The sequence below is a fragment of the Dendrobium catenatum genome, unplaced genomic scaffold (genome assembly GCF_001605985.2).
Source record: "Dendrobium catenatum unplaced genomic scaffold, ASM160598v2 fragScaff_scaffold_793, whole genome shotgun sequence".
Taxonomy (NCBI): Eukaryota; Viridiplantae; Streptophyta; class Magnoliopsida; order Asparagales; family Orchidaceae; genus Dendrobium; species Dendrobium catenatum.
Window position 1 is genome coordinate 570,633 of NW_021319255.1, and position 18,256 is coordinate 588,888.

Consider the following 18,256-nt stretch of genomic DNA (forward strand, 5'->3'; position numbering starts at 1 on the left):
CTTAACAACATGTTAAAAATGGTTTACTGATAGAATGCAAAAGTTGGAAGCTTAAGCTAGGGAGTAAAGGTAGCCAGATATGCTAAGGAAAGAAGGATAGAAGAAATCTACAAGGTCATGACATTCTCACTCAGTGCTATAAGTTTTGATTCTGTTCACCATTGTAGCATATCATAACGCTGCTACTTCTAAGATGCTTTTAACATTAGGGACAGCTTTTAGACCCCTCGCTTTCCTGCGTTCAAGAGTTTTTTTACGAAAAGAGAGACTTACAGCTAGCAGGTTTTAAAAAACAGGCCCGTCCAACGAAGCTTTAAATGTATGATTTTTAGCAGACCCTGGTGACTGGAACCCAAACAAGGTTTATCTTCCAGTATTTTTAAGGCGGACCCGACAGTTGCTAGGATGGCCCTAGTGGACACTTATCAATGCTTTTTCCATTAGGCTTCCTCTACAATTGCGACCCCCCATTTGTTACGAGTACATATATCTTTGCCTTATTTTTCATCTCTACTTTATGCTTTCAATAAACATCTGCCGATTAGTTCCGTTTTTGATATGGTTAGCAAAACAGCTTCGCATGATTTATTTTTAATAAGGCTTCGCTGAAAAGATAACATAGTCAGCATTTCTTTGATTCTATTAGATTTAATTCTATCACTTTGCTAAACAAATTATTTATATACCATATATAAATTAAAATTAAAATTAAATAATAATTCGTGACCCCTAACAATGATTCCTGCAATTTTACTGTATATATACAATTGAACATCTCTAGTGTTTTTCACTATAGTGGGTTTTAATTGTGATTCCCTACAAATTTTTGTACCTTCTTGAGCTGGAACATTTAACTATAGTTGGACATATTTTGATATCTTAATGAAACCAAATTGATTGCTAATGAGGTAATTTTTAAGCAACTAGAGAAATTGAGCTTACAACAGATCTATGTGGTCATGAGAGCACTAAATATTTTGAGGAAATCTGATAGGTTTGTTCTAAAACATCATATAAGATTAAAAGAGACTCAAATAATTAAGGGATATTGATACAGTGAGTGAGTTCGTTGGGCAGCTCCAGTATGAAAGACCTAAATAAAACAAGGTGCTCTAGAGGTATCTAGGAGACCGATTGAATGATTGAAAGATTAGGAGTTCTTATTTAACTTTATTGAATTTTTTGTATATGTTGCCATCGATAACCTACAATCTGACTGTGGAACTATTATTATGACTGTTGATTATAGCTAGAGTGGGTCAGTCCCTATCCAGCCCTATACATTGTCACCTATAACGACCGGAAACATATTCAGTATACTATATCCGTGTGGGTTATGACCGGCTCGATACGTAGAATCTCACAAACTAGTCCTCGATTTAGACTATGCCGAACTACCTCCATATACACGTGCGGAGCCTGGTAAGTATATCTATATCCTCACTTCAATTATATAGTTGATATAAACATATATAGATTACTTGATTGTGTAGCCTCCACCAAGTGTAAATCGGACTAAGGTTACGTAAATATCAGAACTACTGCCCATTATACAAGATACTTACCGCATGGTTTCGTCGTAGGTATCTACTGTCACATAAAGACTGCACTGTACTGACATCACGTTATTGATCCATCTACATAAGTGGCGCAGTGCGTAGGAGATGCGGTGGCGCGCGTGCCGGATGGATTGGAGGGTGATTCCCGTGATATACACTCACAACAGCGAAGTGAGCACTCCTGCGGAAGCCATCTCTCATCTCGCCGGCTTTCCTGAGCCGTAGTGCTCGCTCGACATATCTTTTTTTCTCCATTGTAGTCAAGGTAGCAATCCGTGTGGACGTAACCTCAACTTAACAACATCACGGCCTTAGATCCCCCTACCGTCGGGGTACGTCTACAATAATCTTTTGTTCTCCATTATGTATCATGTAGTTAAAACATTCAAATTCTCGCTATTAAATCTAATAAAAGAAAGACAATTTTCTAATATTTCTAATAACCACCGACTCTCTCTCCTCCTTCGAGTCTTCGGCATCGATACCTCCTCAGACCGTTTGAGTCTCATCGGTTGCAAGGCAGACCATTGTTATAATGTGAACCAAAACCCACATCCTCTAGGACGACATCATTATTAACTCTTTTTCTTCCACTGGAGTTTACTCAACCCTTCACCGTATAATGCTGTACCATTCAATTATCTTGTCTCTAAAGGTAAATTCACTTCATTCCACCTTGAGCGATCTCATCTAGTGCAACCTTAGACGTAGTATTTTATACTTTCTTTCTTTTCAATGGCAACTTTGTGCACATTAAGGAAAATTGTTGTTGGCTCCAAATTAGTCTGTCGCAAGTTGATAATTGTCCGACTGCTAACGAAATTAGCTGTCCAAATTTGGTTTAGCACGACAAAATGAGGGGACTAATTTTGTGACATTTGGTTAATTGGGTTTGGGTTTGCAAACTACGGCTTGAGACGAGAGTAGATACTCGAGATAATGAGCAATTAAAGTGATGAAGGAATTGTTAGATATTATAAAGTGTTTTAGGATTACATCGCTCACCTACAACTCAAATTCTTAGTCTCAAAAACATGAATGGTTATTTCGGCCCAGACTCTGATCTTCTCCCTTCTGGACTCACCCCATAGTTCAACTACTCCAAAAAAAACTCATAGGGTGCAAAGAACTGATAATGCGTACGTCGCACAGAAGGAGTTTTACTCTCTCTCATAGAGTTATGTTCCTTTCAGAGATAGTGTGTCTTCTCTGCTTCGCCCACCTCCTTTAGCAGAGCAACACAAATACGCCGCAATAGTTTGAAGTATTAGGAAAACTTGATTTTTCCCAGATTTATGAATAATATCTGCCTCTACCATTGGAGCTAAGAAGATTTAAAGTGTGTGTTAACAATCGTCCTTACAGAATAAGCTCCAAGTGAAGAAAGAATTTAATCTGGTAACCACTCGTTAGCAGAAATATGTCAAGTGATCATCCCACCATTAATCTACCAAAAGGTGCCTGAAATAGGACTAACAAAAATTGATGAAGGAGATAATACATAATGCCTCCTATAATACGAGCTCGCTGTGTTAAGAAGAAATTACTTTTAGTTTCTTGCAACCACTCACTGCTTGACTGAACTAGTGGTATGTTGCTTGGTATTTGGATGTTTTGCTGCTATGCGAACATTATTTTGAAATGATTTACAGCCTGAAGTTCCGATTTGATCTTGAAGATAATCATTGTTATGTCTGGAGATGGACGCCGATGAAAATCATAAGGTTTTGCCCTTGTTATGCCATTGATGAAACATGATGAGGTCTTCACATTACGCCAAATTCCCTCTGACTCCCATGGTTAAAGCCATCGATATTTGTCTGATAATTGCGGTCATGACCCCATATTCTCAGTATACAGAATTTTATGTGAATGTCGCAATATGCGGACAGGGGGTTACTAGCTTGAGCAGATAAGACAGCCTGATTCAAGCTGTTTTGGGCTCGCCAAAATGCTCTGAGCACTTGGCAGAGAAAAGACAAGCCTGTCAGCTAGTTTGGGCTTCCCCAAAATGCTTGATATGTATGAGTTTGTATAAACTAATACATGATCTATTTGTTCAGCTTTTTCTTCCCAAAATATCTCTTAACTTATATTTTTACTTGAAGCTATTCCTAATTATACAGATGTTGAAAAATTTTGTCAGTACAATGAAAGTCTTATAATGTGTTGTGGATATTCTGTGGTAATTTGGTAATTTAATATGTGATTTTGTGTAAAATTTCGATATTATACTGTTATGTGCTGAATTTCATATGAATTCTGATTTTTCTAATTGATCCTTGAATGAATTGAAGTGTGTGTGCTATCAAAGGAAGTTATAAGGGGCCAGGATCCTTGAGATTCTGTAAGTGTCAGGGAAATTTGATATGAGCTCTGAAATCTGAAATAAGTTCTGTTCTAGATTCTGCGAATATCATATGTTCTGGTGCTATAAGCATCAAAGGGAACATTAAGGGGTCAGAATCTGTCGTATATTCTGTAAGTGTCAGGGAAGGAGAACATTAAATGAGGTCAGAATCCGTTAGAATTCTGTAAGGGTCTGAAAATTGACATCTGTTATGTACTTATCCACCTGTTTATGAATTATCTGATATACGATTTCTGATTTATGTACATCTGGTTAATCTGATTAGCTACTGAATGAATGAGATTTTATCTGAATTCTGATTTCGTACGATTCTGGTTATTCTGTACATTTCTGTCTGCTCTGTGACTTGAAAGCTTTATGATATTGTTATATGATTTCCGTACGGCTATTTCTGGAGTGAATTTCTGATGATTTTGATTGGTGAGTGATGTCTTGCTGAGCTGTTAGCTCATCCTTGTTTTCTACGTGGTTTTCAGATTCTGGAAAGGAAAGAGGTCTTGGATTAGCAGTTCAGAGTTTGATCTGAGATTAGGTATTTTGTACTTTTGATTTTGTACAGTCATGGCTTATCTGTTCTGTTATGTTCTTTTGTTCTGAATCATTGTACTGTATCTGTATATGATTATTTTGACGAAAGAAAAGAAGATGAATTACTCTGCATTTGGATGATTATAGTAGCTCTGTGTCTTCTGACTATGTAATATTTGGAAGAAAGTTCTGAAGCAAATTCCAAAGCCAGATCCTGGATTTTTGAAAGTTCCGTCGCGGCCCGATGCGAGCGGGGTCCGTCCCGGTCGGGTTGGGTCGTGACACTTATGGGTATCCCCTCTTCGTCGTGCGCATCGCACCGGGCGTCCTTCCGCACCACGCTAAGAAAAGCGTCAGGCGGTTTCCAAGCAATACGAATTCGAAGAATGATTTATGTGAGTGCCAGCTTCGTCGCAAGCGTCGGACCGCACGCCCTCCACCACGCTATGAAACAGCGTGTATAATGTGGTCGTTTGTCTCGCCGCATGCATCAAAACGAGTTCTCGGAGTTTTAGGGTTTAGGAATTATACCTGCGCGGGTTCGGGCATTGGTTCGAGAATCGAGGGAGAGAAGCATCTTTTATTATAATCAATATCATTTAATAAATTAATTAAATAAATTACTTTTAATAATCATTTGTAATTAATTAAAATTTATTTAAAAATAATTAAGCAATAAGTTATAATTAATCTTAAAAATTAATTATAACTTAATATTTAATTAATTTTAATAAAGTATAATTAATTACAAATTACCTGTATTAATTAGTATTTAATAATAATAATTATATTTAATTAATATAATTATAGTTAAAATTATTTTATATTATTATAAGATTAAAAAAATTATTTAATCCCTCTGCTCGGCGGATTAGTGGTATTTGGCCGGGGTAGCGCGTAGCAAGGGAGAAAGTTACCTTCACGGGCAAGCGAGCTCCTCTCCTCACTTCTGATCAAAATGTGTAACTCTCGATCCGACCGGAAGAGGGAGTTGGCTCGGGCGACTGCTGCGGGGAGAGAGGGCTTCGGCTACGGGTGGAAGAGGAGGAAGAGTCGGTGTTGGAGATGAGAGGGGAAGAATGAACCGAGAGCTTCAGCAATGGGAGAGGGTTCGGGAGTTGAGGAGAGAGTAGGGTTCGGTCGTGGCTTGTAGTCGAGAGCAGGCAGAGAGAAGAGCTTTCGCGTGGAGGAGGCGAGTGGGAGAAGAGAGCAGCCGAATGGAGATGTCTTCCTCTCCTATTTAACGACGAGGCGCAGCGTCGTTTTGAACAACGGTCGCAGGATTTGCGGCGAACGGCGCCACATCTACAGTGATATGGCGTGATTTGAGCAGGATTTGCGGAATTTAGCAGAGATATGCGGGATTCCTGGATCCGACGGGATACGAGGTATTTTTTGTCGTTATTTTTGTCTTCCTCCGGGTATTATACGAAGGTCAACAAGAAAGTTGAAATAAATAGCAACAACTCAAAAATCATATGTACTGTCATTACTAAGGAGATTTTTATTTGAGTTATTTTCATAAAAATTTGGTCTCTCCTCAGCCTCATCCTGTAGGGTCCAATACCTCTCAATCTGCTTTTTCTTCCAATTCAGTCATATTCCTCTTTCATAAATGTTTGCCATCAATATAAATATAAGATTAATCCTCAAATTTTTAGAGGAGATGGTGGTGGCGTGTAGATTTCAAGTTATTACGGGTGGCAACTATGATGTTGGTGACTACGACGAAGGCGGTGGGCTGGAGGTCGAGGCAGTTGAGAGGAAGTTGTTGCGACTTGGGAGTGCAAAAGGCATGATTTTTTTGGGGCTTTTGTATAGGATATAGCTCAGTTTTAAATTAAAAAAAAAAACATACATAAATAGAGCGAGGCGTATGCCTCTTGCCAGCAAGGCGAGGCGCGCCTCAAGGCGGGCCTCAGCTAAGATGAGGCATAAGACTAGGCTTTTTTCACTGGAATTGTTTTGAGATGGGCCTCAAGGTAGGCCTCATATTGCACAATTTTAAACAATGCTTTAAACAAATGAGCATTATCGAACAACTAATGAGTTTTATTTTTTAGATGTTCGTTAGCTTACCAAATGAGCCTTATTGGCCCAAATAACAAACAATTACCGTAGAGTTGTTTGTGAACATATTTAGCGAGTGTTTTTGAGCTGCCAAATGTGCCAGTTCACGAACATATCTAGTGAGTATTTTTGAGCTACCAAACAAGTTCATTCACGAATTAACGAGATGATTCTTCTTATAAATAGGTTCATATATGAACACTTGAAACAAACAATCAAGCAAACATCAATAAATATCTCATGTTTATGAACAAAATTGTTGTAATGAAAGAATATACCATAAAAATAAAATTAATTTTTATAAAATAAGAATAATTTATTATAATAAAACTAAAATTTATGTGAAAATATGCTAAAGATTTAAGGCAATCTCTATATTTATAATAAATAATCTTTTACTTATTAATTAATTCTTATTATATTATTAAATTATGATAAATACAAAATTTTGATATTAGATTGTTCATCTTTTTCATAACAAGACTTAATCGACCTTGTATCAAATATTAATTGAGTTTCTTAACGAGCTTTTTCATGAGTTTTAAATGATGTTATTTATGAATATAAATGAGTCGAACGCATAATTATTCAATTTTGTTTATTTAACCATGAATATCTAAATAAATGTTCAAGCATGTTTGATTATTTAATCAAATGATCATGAACGTGTTATGATCGAGTCAAACCATAAATAGTTTGTTGAAAGGTTGGTTCGTTTGTAGCCCTAACCCTTTGCAATATTTTGTCTAGAGTGAAAATTTTAAAATTGATCTCAACTCACAAAGAGCCAATTTAATATAAGCATATTGGTGTGATCACTTAAAATATCTCACGACATCAATGATGTGTGCGTGACACCAATTTAATATAAGCTCAGTTACAACCCTAGTGTGTGTGCTCTAATTATGTGATTTTGTTGCCAAATGATACGAAAAATATGCGGTTATGACTGGAGTTGAATGATTGCATGGTTTCACTGTTAAATGACATTATTAAATTACATTTACGACCATAGCTTGAATGTTTTCCAATGGCCCCAAACCCTGAGTAGGGATTTATATAGTTTATTTGATAACACGTAAAGTCCTCTGTTAGTTAAAATCATTCTTAAAATTATTTTCCTCGACAAACCTCCGCCATATATATATGAAGTCCCCTAAGACGATGCAACTTGTGGCTATCGAGAAGGTTCATTCAATCATATTTGGTTGACCACTTTCATCGACTAAGTAGACCAGGGTGTTTGACAACCCGTAAGAAAGAGCTTCACTCGATTGACCCTTCTACGTTAATGCCTAGTCAAAATCATGGGATCTTGATATGGTTCATTATCATCCCCTATCCTTCATTTTAGGCTAAAGGTAGTAGATTTTCGTATCTTTAAAATTTAAATTGTTGCTACCATAGGTTACATATTTATTGCTTACCGACTAGCATTAATCGATAGCCGCCTTGTCCATAAGGATCGGCTAGACTGGTCCCTCCTGGACCAGTTGGACTGGTATAACAATACCTCCCTCACAAAACCCACCTATTCCGCAAGATGGAAAGACGACTCCTTCCTCAATTTTCTCGTCAATACAAATGGTGAGAACTTGAAGAGATCGGTCTTTACATCGGTGCCCTAGTGTATACATCTCCTCACATCCGAAGCAAAGTCCCTTTGCCCTCTTCTCCTGTAACTTTGTTTCTGTGAGCTTCTTGAAATTTTCCCTTGGTCTCCCTCCTACAGTTTTCTCCTTCGGGGTCTTCCTAAGAGTAACAACCGGTGTCAGCTCCTTGGATGTTAAAAAGGTGGTTGTCATCCTGTATGAACCTCCTAAGTTGTTGCCTCTAGTCCCTCTCTCCTGGTGCCTCTAATCTTCCATTAATTGGGCTAGCTTCCATAGCCTCTCCTAAATTACGAGGCCTTATTACTCTAACTACCGCCTGAATCTCTAATTTAAGCTCTTTCGTATAGTTCCCCTCTAGTACAGTCTCCACAAGCCGGTCTAGTCTGCTGGCCAAGTGCTCAAATGCTCACAATATTTCACCACCGCCCCTCTTGCATCATGACATCGAACTGCTCATAGAAGTCTCCTCCCCTGCTGGTTCGAAAACATTCTAACAATTTGTCTTTAAACTCTCATATCCCTCCACTAGTACCAAGCCAACACTTTTCCCTCAAAGCATATCCCAGCTATCGTCAATCTCTCCTCCTCCATCAACCTATTGATGGTAAAGTACATTTCCACCTTGTAGATCCACCCATGGGCGTCATTTCCCCAAAAAAAAGATCTTCAGCTTCCTTACCCTCGGATCTCCTTTGTTCCCCTTATTTCCTTCATAATTTCCCCATTCTCTAAAGAGGGTGGTCCCCCTCAAGTGTTCCAATCATCCCTTTTATACTCGTACCCAAACCTTTCATCAAATTCCCACCTTCTCCTTTCAAATTCAACACCTCTTCGATCATAATCATCTCTTCCCTTTCAAATTCAACACCCCTTCGGTGACAATTAGTCCATCCTCTTTCAAATTGTGTCCCTCTCTTCTCAAATTCAGCACTCTTTCATTCATGACCGACCTCCTCATACCGTCTACCCAGCTCCTTAGTAATAGGCTCTAGGGGAGGCATTCTCTCTTCTCCCTCCAAAATCTCCACCTCATGATTTTTCATTCACCTTATTGGATTAGGGTTTTCCCGACTTCCTTGGTTGTCGGAGATTTCCCTCGCCTCTGACGACGCCATTTTGGGTTGACCCTCAAGCAACTTCTTCAACATCTCCTCCAGGATGAAAAATTTTCCATCTATCTTCTATTGCATGGTTGAAATTTGACTTTTGAAATCTAAAATTGAGTTTAGAGATCTGAAATTTCAGATTTCAATTGTCCAATCTCCCCTTCCAATATTTCTACCTTTATTCCTGCTATAGGTAGCCGGATTTAGGCTCCAATAGCAAAAAACAACTTTGATACTAATATGGCCTCCAAATAGCAAAAAACAACAAGATTGGAAAGGAAACGCAGCAGAAATCAGCGATGAAGACTTTTATTTTAGCCCAGGAAATTCCGCTAATACCAATTTGATAGGAAATAGATGCACTTTCACAAAATCAGCGGATGAAACACAAAAAATTGGGAAGAAGAATGACCAAAAATATTTTTTTACTGAAAGAATTATGAAGAGAAATGCAAGACAATTGGATCTTCAATTGGAGAGGAAGGCCCGGCTCTCTCAAATCTTTAGCCGTCGGCTAGAGTCCAAATAACCTAAAAATAAACTAATTTCAACAAATAAGACATGAGAAAACTGAATCCTAGGTAAACACTACTTAAAGCTTATCCAAAATAATACAATTCCCAAACAACCCCCTTCATATTAATTTTCCCTCTTAATTTCTTCCTCATCTCCCTTTGAAAATGCCCCCGGTCCCCACCCCTAAGGGGTGGTATTTATTGCAGGCGGAACTGCTGGCAGAACTTTTGTCTGTTGGATGTAATTGCCGGTCCCGTAAGGACCGGCTGGACCGGTCCCTCCTAGACCGGTCTAACAAACTCTCTCAGCAAAGACGGCGCTAAGTTTTGGAGCCTGCACTCCATAGAATGGATACATCCTTGTTTTAATCTAAATGGATCTGACATTCAAATAAACACTACTGAATCAAACTACCCTGTAATTATAGGCGGCCACTATAGGAATTAAACTGCCCAGTAATGATAGGCTGCTACTAAAGGTTTTTGGAGGAAAGAGGGTGAAATCTTGTGAACTCTTTTCGGAAATTAATGGTGTTTTATAATGATAACTTGATTGATTTTTTGTCATGTTAACTATTATTATGAGTTTTAGCAATTTTTTTATTTGATATCATGATCCAGATTTTGTGGCTCAACTTATTCGAATTGATGCTAATATCTCTTCTATTTTACTGTGATATAGGTGAAATCTGAAAGGGATTCTTTGGCTTCCAGCTCTTTGGAAAGGAATGGAACAGATGAGAGTCAAACTGGAAAGAATAACATTACCCAAGATACCTCCCCGGAAGGTGTTGATAGTTTGACAGATGATGTGCTTTCTGCTAGAGACCCAACTTTAGTTTTTCATCAGAAACCAATGGCCTCATCTTCTGTTAAAGAAGCTTCTAGTGCCAATTCAAAAATAGACAATCCACAAATATTGAGTGAACCTTCTCCTGATGTAGCAAATGGACTGGTCAGGGTTGCTGTGGGTGAGGGAGAAAATGGTTTAGATGTCGAGCGCGATGATGAAGGAAGCTCCAGCCCCGATGAAAGTAGCTTATTCTCCTTCCGGGCTGGAATGCGAAAATTTGATTCTCATAAGGTGAGTCGAGGGGTTCAACAAGAACACCCTTCCTTTCTCAATTTGGTTGTGATAAAGTTATTTTCCTTGCTTTTTATTGAACAATCTGCTAACCTATTTCCCAGTGGAGTTATAGAATATATAATTTAGTGGCACTATTATTCGTATGATTTGCTCTTTTATTGAAGTTAAAGCTATTTCATAATTATACAAACTATAGTTTGTCATTTATTAGCAAATAGAATAACCTGGTTCTCCAAATGTCTTAAACTAATATAGCATTCAAAGTGGCGGGAGCTGATCTTATGAGTGTTGAGATGCATGTTATTTCAATGTCCTTTTAACTAGTTTTATTAACCCATTTCAAGGTTATGAATCCCTCAACTGTAACTGGAGTGGATGACTTGAGTAGATTCAGGGATTCCCCTGGAGATGCTTTGCTGGATGATTTATTTCAGCCACTGGATAGGGTTCCAGGAGATCAAGGTGCAGAAGTTTCAACTTCCACAACAGATCACGGAAATGTATTAAGTGATGGCGCTAAAAGTTACCTGGCCAAGGAACTCAAGGCTAGGATGGCCCAGAAGCACTTGGAAACTGAAATAAAAGAACGAAAAGGTGGAAAGCTTTTGGATTATGTGATGGATGTGATTGATATTGATGGCCCGGTACAACTTCTTTTCTTCATGGTGCATTTGCTTGAATCTAATGGGTGTCATGCTTTAGATTTTTGTTTTATCCATGTTTAAGTGGTAGTACTGCTGGAAAAGGTATTCATGGACTCTGTATCCATATTGACATAAGTTATTGCCTTTCTTTTGATAGGTTTTTGAGGAGAATTTGCCAGCAGAGAACATTTTTCTCATTCAGGTATTGAATTTCTCCTAATGTAGAACTTTTAAAGCCCATAAATATATATTTTCTAGTTGTTTAATGTGGCAAGCTGCATGCATAAGTAATTGTTACATGTATGGCGGTATATAAGTCGTTCTATAGTCGTTTCCTAGTATGAGACCTTAATTTTTGCAATATTTGTTCGTTCACCAGTTTACTTTTTCATGGGCACAATTCAAATTTTGTTTTGCTCTTAGATCTTTTAATAGCTCATTCTTGCTTTGAAATTTGTTTTAATTATTTATCCATTATCATTTGGATGTTGTTAAATTATACTAAAAATATTAGTGCTTGATTATATAAACTCTCATTTTTATTGGTTTTATTTTTAAGACGTCCGTGGGGATTTTTTTGTAGGATTATGTAGATTGGACTAAGAATGTCATTTGCTTTCACGGTTCTTCGTTGTGTATGCTCCTTCGTGTGAAATCTTCTGCATGATCCTGAGTTTTCTTGGATTTCTTTTAACAGTTATCTTGGCTAAATCAAAAAGCAGGGTGTGAATAGAGTAGATTTTGTGATTGAGTTGGCTGCTGGCTGGGCTTCTTATCAATCTAATAATTTATAAAGCCTATCGTGATGATTAGTATTTAAAGAAAAGTCAGAGTTTTGATGCACGTCTTTTCTGTTTGATAGTGAGATAACTTAATTGAATTTCTGTATTTGATACATGCAACAACTGAGTTATACCTTTAACTATGACGGGGGTATCTTGCTAACATGGCCTGACCTCTGGATTTATAATCCTACCTTAAAAGGGCTATCAGTTAAATCCACATAAACGCTTTTAAAACTATGAGGCCTAATATCAATGCATATGAAAATTAGGGAGGACTATTTTGATTTAGAAGATATGACTTACAATTGGACTTTTAAGCTAAGATGTTTAACCATGCAGGTATGCATATGTTGACTCATTGCATATAGATTTTTTATTATCTGATTTTTAAATGAGGGCTTTATATATGAGACATGCTGACCATGCATGATTATTTCATCTTTTATTTGAAAGTGGTTTATTTGAGTAAGACATGCAATTTTTGTAGAAAAAAGTATATTATCCTATGATTGATTTTTTTATTTAGATTTTTTTTAAAATTGGTAAAAATTTTAATTTTATCCTAAAAACCTATTGTACAACACATGTGTAGGTCACCCTCAAGCAAAAGCAACTGAACAAATCTAGGAAAAAATATAAATTTTTAATGCACACTTAATAAACAAATAAACATGTGTGTGTATATATAAATCAACGAGAAAATGATCAAAATAATCTCTCAACTCTTTGTGAGAGATCAAAATGGTTTTCTGTTGACTGTCGTTAGGATATTTTGACACTTTATGAATAAAACTTAATTATACTTTATTTACTGTAATGCATTGAAAATGAGTGTGAATATATAGTTGATCTTTATTATTGTTATGATACTGTGATAATAATTTGTGTGGGGAAAACAAGTAAAGACTTGTTATTCACTGACGTTGGTTGGAGATTGATTGGCCTGTATAGAATTGTGGGCTGATGAGCTTTCTTTTAAATACTGTTATTTGGTGTTATCCTTTACTGATTCACGTGATTCACTGATTGAGATTTATAAGGAGATGATTATTATATCGACGAGCAAAGAGAGAAGACTCTATTTACTAAGCTAACAGTTTTATGATATTGATACGATACTAGAAAAATGCCGCTTAAACAAGAACTTTTTACTTGTTTAGTGTGACTATTGAAGTGTGTTATTAAGGCATTGCACTTATTACTATACATATTTATTATTATTGCATTATTTTACTGTTTCTACCACTTGACTTTTATTGTTGCCGATACAAACATCAATATTGTTTGATATTACTAATTCACTGTACTAATACTAAGCATGTGACATATTAAGCATGTAATATATTGATTTGATACTGATATTGAATACATGGATATGTGTATACTCTTATATGATTTTACTGCAATGATCTGCGTTTAATAGTTTTTATCGATACTTTGGTTTTACCATTTTTATATGATTTTTTTAATGATTGTTAGTATTGATATCACGACCGCTTTATCGATTTGATACTCCTACTGGTTTATTGATTTCTCTATTGTATTGTTTTACTGGCTTTTGTATCGTACTATTTTACTAATTACATACTTTATTGTTGTTGCATGTGAGTTTTAATGTTTCTGCATTGATTATTGATCATATAATTGTTACCGTTATAATTTGACTGCTGACATACATATTGCTCGTTTGACTTGCATTGAGTTCAATTATAGGATTTGGTTACTTGCTGGGCTCTTTAGCTCATTATATATGGTTAAATATTTTTCAAGTCAGGGCTGAGGATCATGAGTGAGAGATTGATCAAGATCCTTCAAGTTCATGTTTTTGTTATTTTAACTATTCTTTTGTACTAAGGACATAGTAGTTATGATATGATTGTATATATCCTGAGTAGCATATATGATCTTTTGGTAAATAAATACAGATACTATATATCCTAATGATTTTAGGGATATTAAAGATTGTACCATTGCAACATTTAGAGCGAGAAGATGACCACTTCTAAGGTGTGAAGATTTAGTGGCAAATACACGTTTGATTGATATGATTGTTCCATCTTATTATGCAACATATTTGCTTTAGAGATCTTTTGTGGGTGTTTTGTTCAAGTTTAATTTGGGCTTGTTAAAGTTGCATAGCGTTGAGCCCTTTAGGGCTTCACAAGTATATAGGGTATTTTCCAGGGAGTTCTGCTATATAGAGTTGTTTCACTTGTGATTGTTTTTCAGGGTGTTGTTGATGCGGACATCAGTTCGTTGAAGGTTTATCAGAGGCTGGCCGCCGATCTATGGCCACGATCGAGTCTTTGTACTTTTGAGTTATTTATGTTATTTTCTTATTTATGTATTTTTTCTATTTTCAGTGTCGTGTATTTGTTTTCCAGTTGTACCCTTTAGTGGGAGATGTCGTATGTAAGCCCGGAGGGGAATTTTGTCTTTTATTTTCTTGAGTCCTATTTACTTGGTTATTTATAGCCTCATGTTTTATTTTTGAAGGTAATGAATGAATGAATGAATGATTACAAATTTTTTTCTTGCATGAGTTCTTGTGAGAGCTTGAGAGTTCTAATGGAGAAAGATCCCTAGGAGAGGGAGATTCGCGCAATACCCACCAACCTAGATAAGTCGAGTTCGTGGTTCTATCTTCCATCTTCCTCCCCTTTCTTCCCCATTAAGTGGCCGCCGGGTTCTCATCTCACCCAACCATCTCCATCCCTCCCAACCAACCCTTTCAACTTCACAACCAAAATCCACATAACCTCACCCCCACTTGGCCGATCGGCCCCTGGCCGAACCTCACCATCCGCCGCCCCCTTCTAGCCAACTTCCCCCTTGCCTCCCTTGCCAAATTTCGGGGCTGATTTGAAATACAAATTCAAACATTTTGAATTTTAAAATCTTTCCTAAATTAGTCAATCTATTTTAGGAAAGTTTTCAAATTAACACTATTTTGAATTCAAATTCAAATAGAGTTAATTAAATACTTTCCTAAGTTCTAATTTAATTTAGGCAAGCTTGTACCCTTGGCAATCAAACCCCAAGCCCCATCATGATACCACCGGGCCCCTCTCTCCTAGCCCATTAATGCCCCCCTTAATTAATTCCTAAATCCAAGCCCTCCTTTAGGCAATATTTTCAAATTCCCTATCTTCCCTTTGGCCGAAATTTCCAATAGCCATAAACCTCCTTATTTCTTTCCTAAAATCAACTCTTGTACTTGGAAAGAAATTCCCTCCCTTCCTCATCATTGTTGCCGGCCTACTCACACATACCCGCCCCTCTCCCTCTCTTAAAGCTTCCTCTCTCCAATTGACTCCTTCACCGGAATTGCAGATTGGCTTTTCCCCTTGGGTCTCCATCCTTCAACTTCTCCAAAATCTGAAACTTCTTTCAGATATAGGGAAGACTCTTCAACAACAATCAAAGCACTATCAAGCCGTGGGAGATTTGCTCAAGAGTGCATCCATGAATGGCGGATCCAGAGACTAAGTATGGCTTAACGTACGACGAGGACGGCTTCGTAGACATTCTTCAGTCTACTTTCTTCGACGTTAATACAAGGATCGACCACACCGTTGAAGACTACATCGAGTGTATTCTGGACACCTTGGTGGAGGCAGTTGACGAGCATTTTGAAGACGTTGAGTGGAGGATCTCCACCAATCCTTGATGAAGGTTCCCTTTTCCCCTTTCAACATATTTCTGAAGTTCAACTTTATCTTGTGTTTGATTGCAGTCACGAAGGACGATCCTCCCTGCTTCTGCTAAGCTTAGTAAACGTAGAGTTTGAGTGTGCCTTTATGCTTATTAATTCTCATTGTTAGATTATGGATTGTATTGAAAGTACTATTTCGGCATAAAGTAATTTACTAATTTATTTTGAAAGTTTTCCAACTCTCTGGTTATGTGATTTAGCCTAAGCCGGTGTGACCCCTTTCTTGTTTTATTCGTTGTTTTAAAATGCTAATGGTTTCGTCATTGCTATTCTAATCAAGAGTTGTGCTAATCCTTACAAACATTACATTCTTATTTAGTCTTGCATCAGTTGTGCTGTATAGAGTTGTTTCACTTATTGATTTTATATCAGTAAATTAATCTCCAAAATGTAGATTGCATTGTTTGAAGATTAAAATTTTCTTAAAAGCTTTGCTTAATCTCTTTGAGATTTATCTACCTACCACTCCTAAAACTCTGCCTTATTTCTTTGCAACTCAAATCTACCACCTTCTAAGCTTTATTAAAGGGAGATTATTGGCTGCATGTAAGGACAATCTTTTTCTTTTATGGTTTACTTCTCAATGGTAGTGGTGGGTGTCCTTGTTTAGAGGTAGCTGGTGGGTCTCGATGAATTTGGCAATGAGCATAGAAGAGAGTAGTTGGTAAGGATCTCCAAAATATTGAAGTTACTTTATTTTGGAGAGTGTCCATGATTTCTTCAATAAAAGGTTGGTGTTTACTTTGATTTGTCTAGCATTTTTTTGTATTTTGTGTTTTATGGAATCGAGATATAAGAGAAGAAAAATATGATGATCTTCTATTTGTGCTGTCTATTTTTCTCTGATATCATGGAAACTTGATGACTTTGTGCAGCAATAGACATGCACTTAAGCTAACCGTACAAAAGTTTTTTTTTCTTTTTATATTTTTTGTTCTCTTTTATAGTTAGTTTGTGGTTCATATCAGCCTAGGTTAAATCTCCCAAGATAGTCGCACATTTTCTTACGAATATCATGCTTCTTAATTTTGGGGCAGTTGAAAACTAATGTGAATTTGACCTGCTAATAAGTCCTTTGTGATGGATGCAATACAAGGAGAAGCTATTTCGTTAGAACAACAAACCATCAAAATCGTACTCCCTTTTCTATTGTTCTTTTTTCATTCGATGGGTGGACCTGCACTATGCTTTGCGATCTAGATAGTTCATTTAGAAAGCTTGCAGGGTTCCTGCTGTTAGCCCTGAGGTGTTATAATAAATTAATCAAGATATTTGATGGATGATGATGTGCTATGCTTGACCATCTGTAGCTAATTTTGTTTATTTTATGTGGTTAACCAAATCCTTCTAATCATTGATAATTTACTGTTATTGTGTGCACACACTTTTGTTTAAAACTTTTCTGTAGCTTGTAAGATATTTGAGATGTCAAACATTATTCCCTGGCTTCTGTACTAAATTTTTGGTACGACAATTAGTTTTATACCTGTGAATATTGACAAGTCATTGCCTTGTTTTCTTGGTTATTTGATTTGCTTATTTTTTTTCTTTCAGTCTGTAGAGTTCAACAAATTAGTTGGATTGCTGAAGCCAGAGAAACCAGAGGATGTAATTTTGTCAGCATGCCAGAAACTTCTCTCATTCTTTGTTCAACGTCCAGAGCAAAAGCATGTTTTTGTATCGCAGCATGGGTTTCTTCCTCTTATTGATCTTCTTGAAATTCCAAGAAACCGTGTAAGTGTTTTTTGTAACTCTACTGATTAGAGAAATTTTTTAATTACTTCAGAATATTAATTAGTTTGCTGGGAAGATCTGAGAAACCCATGTACTTATCTTTTCATTCATTCCTTCGTTTTTTTTTTTTTTTTTTTGGTGGGCCAAGTGAACAGGGTTGGGATTAAATGGTTAAGAGTTGCTAAGCCTTCATGGACAGTTGTTTTTCCGGAAATGTTTAATGAGTGATTGAAATAAAATGACCTTTCTGCAGGTCATATGTTCTGTACTTCAGATTATCAACCAGATTGTCATGGATAATGTTGGTTTCCAAGAAAATGCTTGTCTTGTGGGCCTTGTAAGATGATCATGATTTGTTTTATAAATTGATGTTGGAATTTTTTTAATGTTTTTCATGTTTTTTGCTCTAAACGCGAATTGCAGATTCCAGTAGTAATGAACTTTGCAGTGCCTGATCGCCCTCGTGAAGTTAGAATACAAGCTGCTTTTTTTCTTCAGCAGCTTTGCCAGTCCAGGTTATTATTATTAT

General features: G+C 36.8%; 1 protein-coding gene across 1 annotated transcript in view; it reads left to right on the top strand.

The window, feature by feature from the left end:
- Nucleotides 1-18,256, top strand: part of LOC110116693 (MAP3K epsilon protein kinase 1-like) — a 73,653-nt gene that overhangs the window by 39,313 nt on the left and 16,084 nt on the right. Inside the window, exons 13-18 of the mRNA XM_020850382.2 lie at nucleotides 10,445-10,846; nucleotides 11,194-11,493; nucleotides 11,651-11,695; nucleotides 17,548-17,727; nucleotides 17,981-18,064; nucleotides 18,151-18,242. Of these exons, the coding sequence (XP_020706041.1) occupies nucleotides 10,445-10,846; nucleotides 11,194-11,493; nucleotides 11,651-11,695; nucleotides 17,548-17,727; nucleotides 17,981-18,064; nucleotides 18,151-18,242 (1,103 nt within the window). The remainder of the gene's footprint in view (nucleotides 1-10,444; nucleotides 10,847-11,193; nucleotides 11,494-11,650; nucleotides 11,696-17,547; nucleotides 17,728-17,980; nucleotides 18,065-18,150; nucleotides 18,243-18,256) is intronic.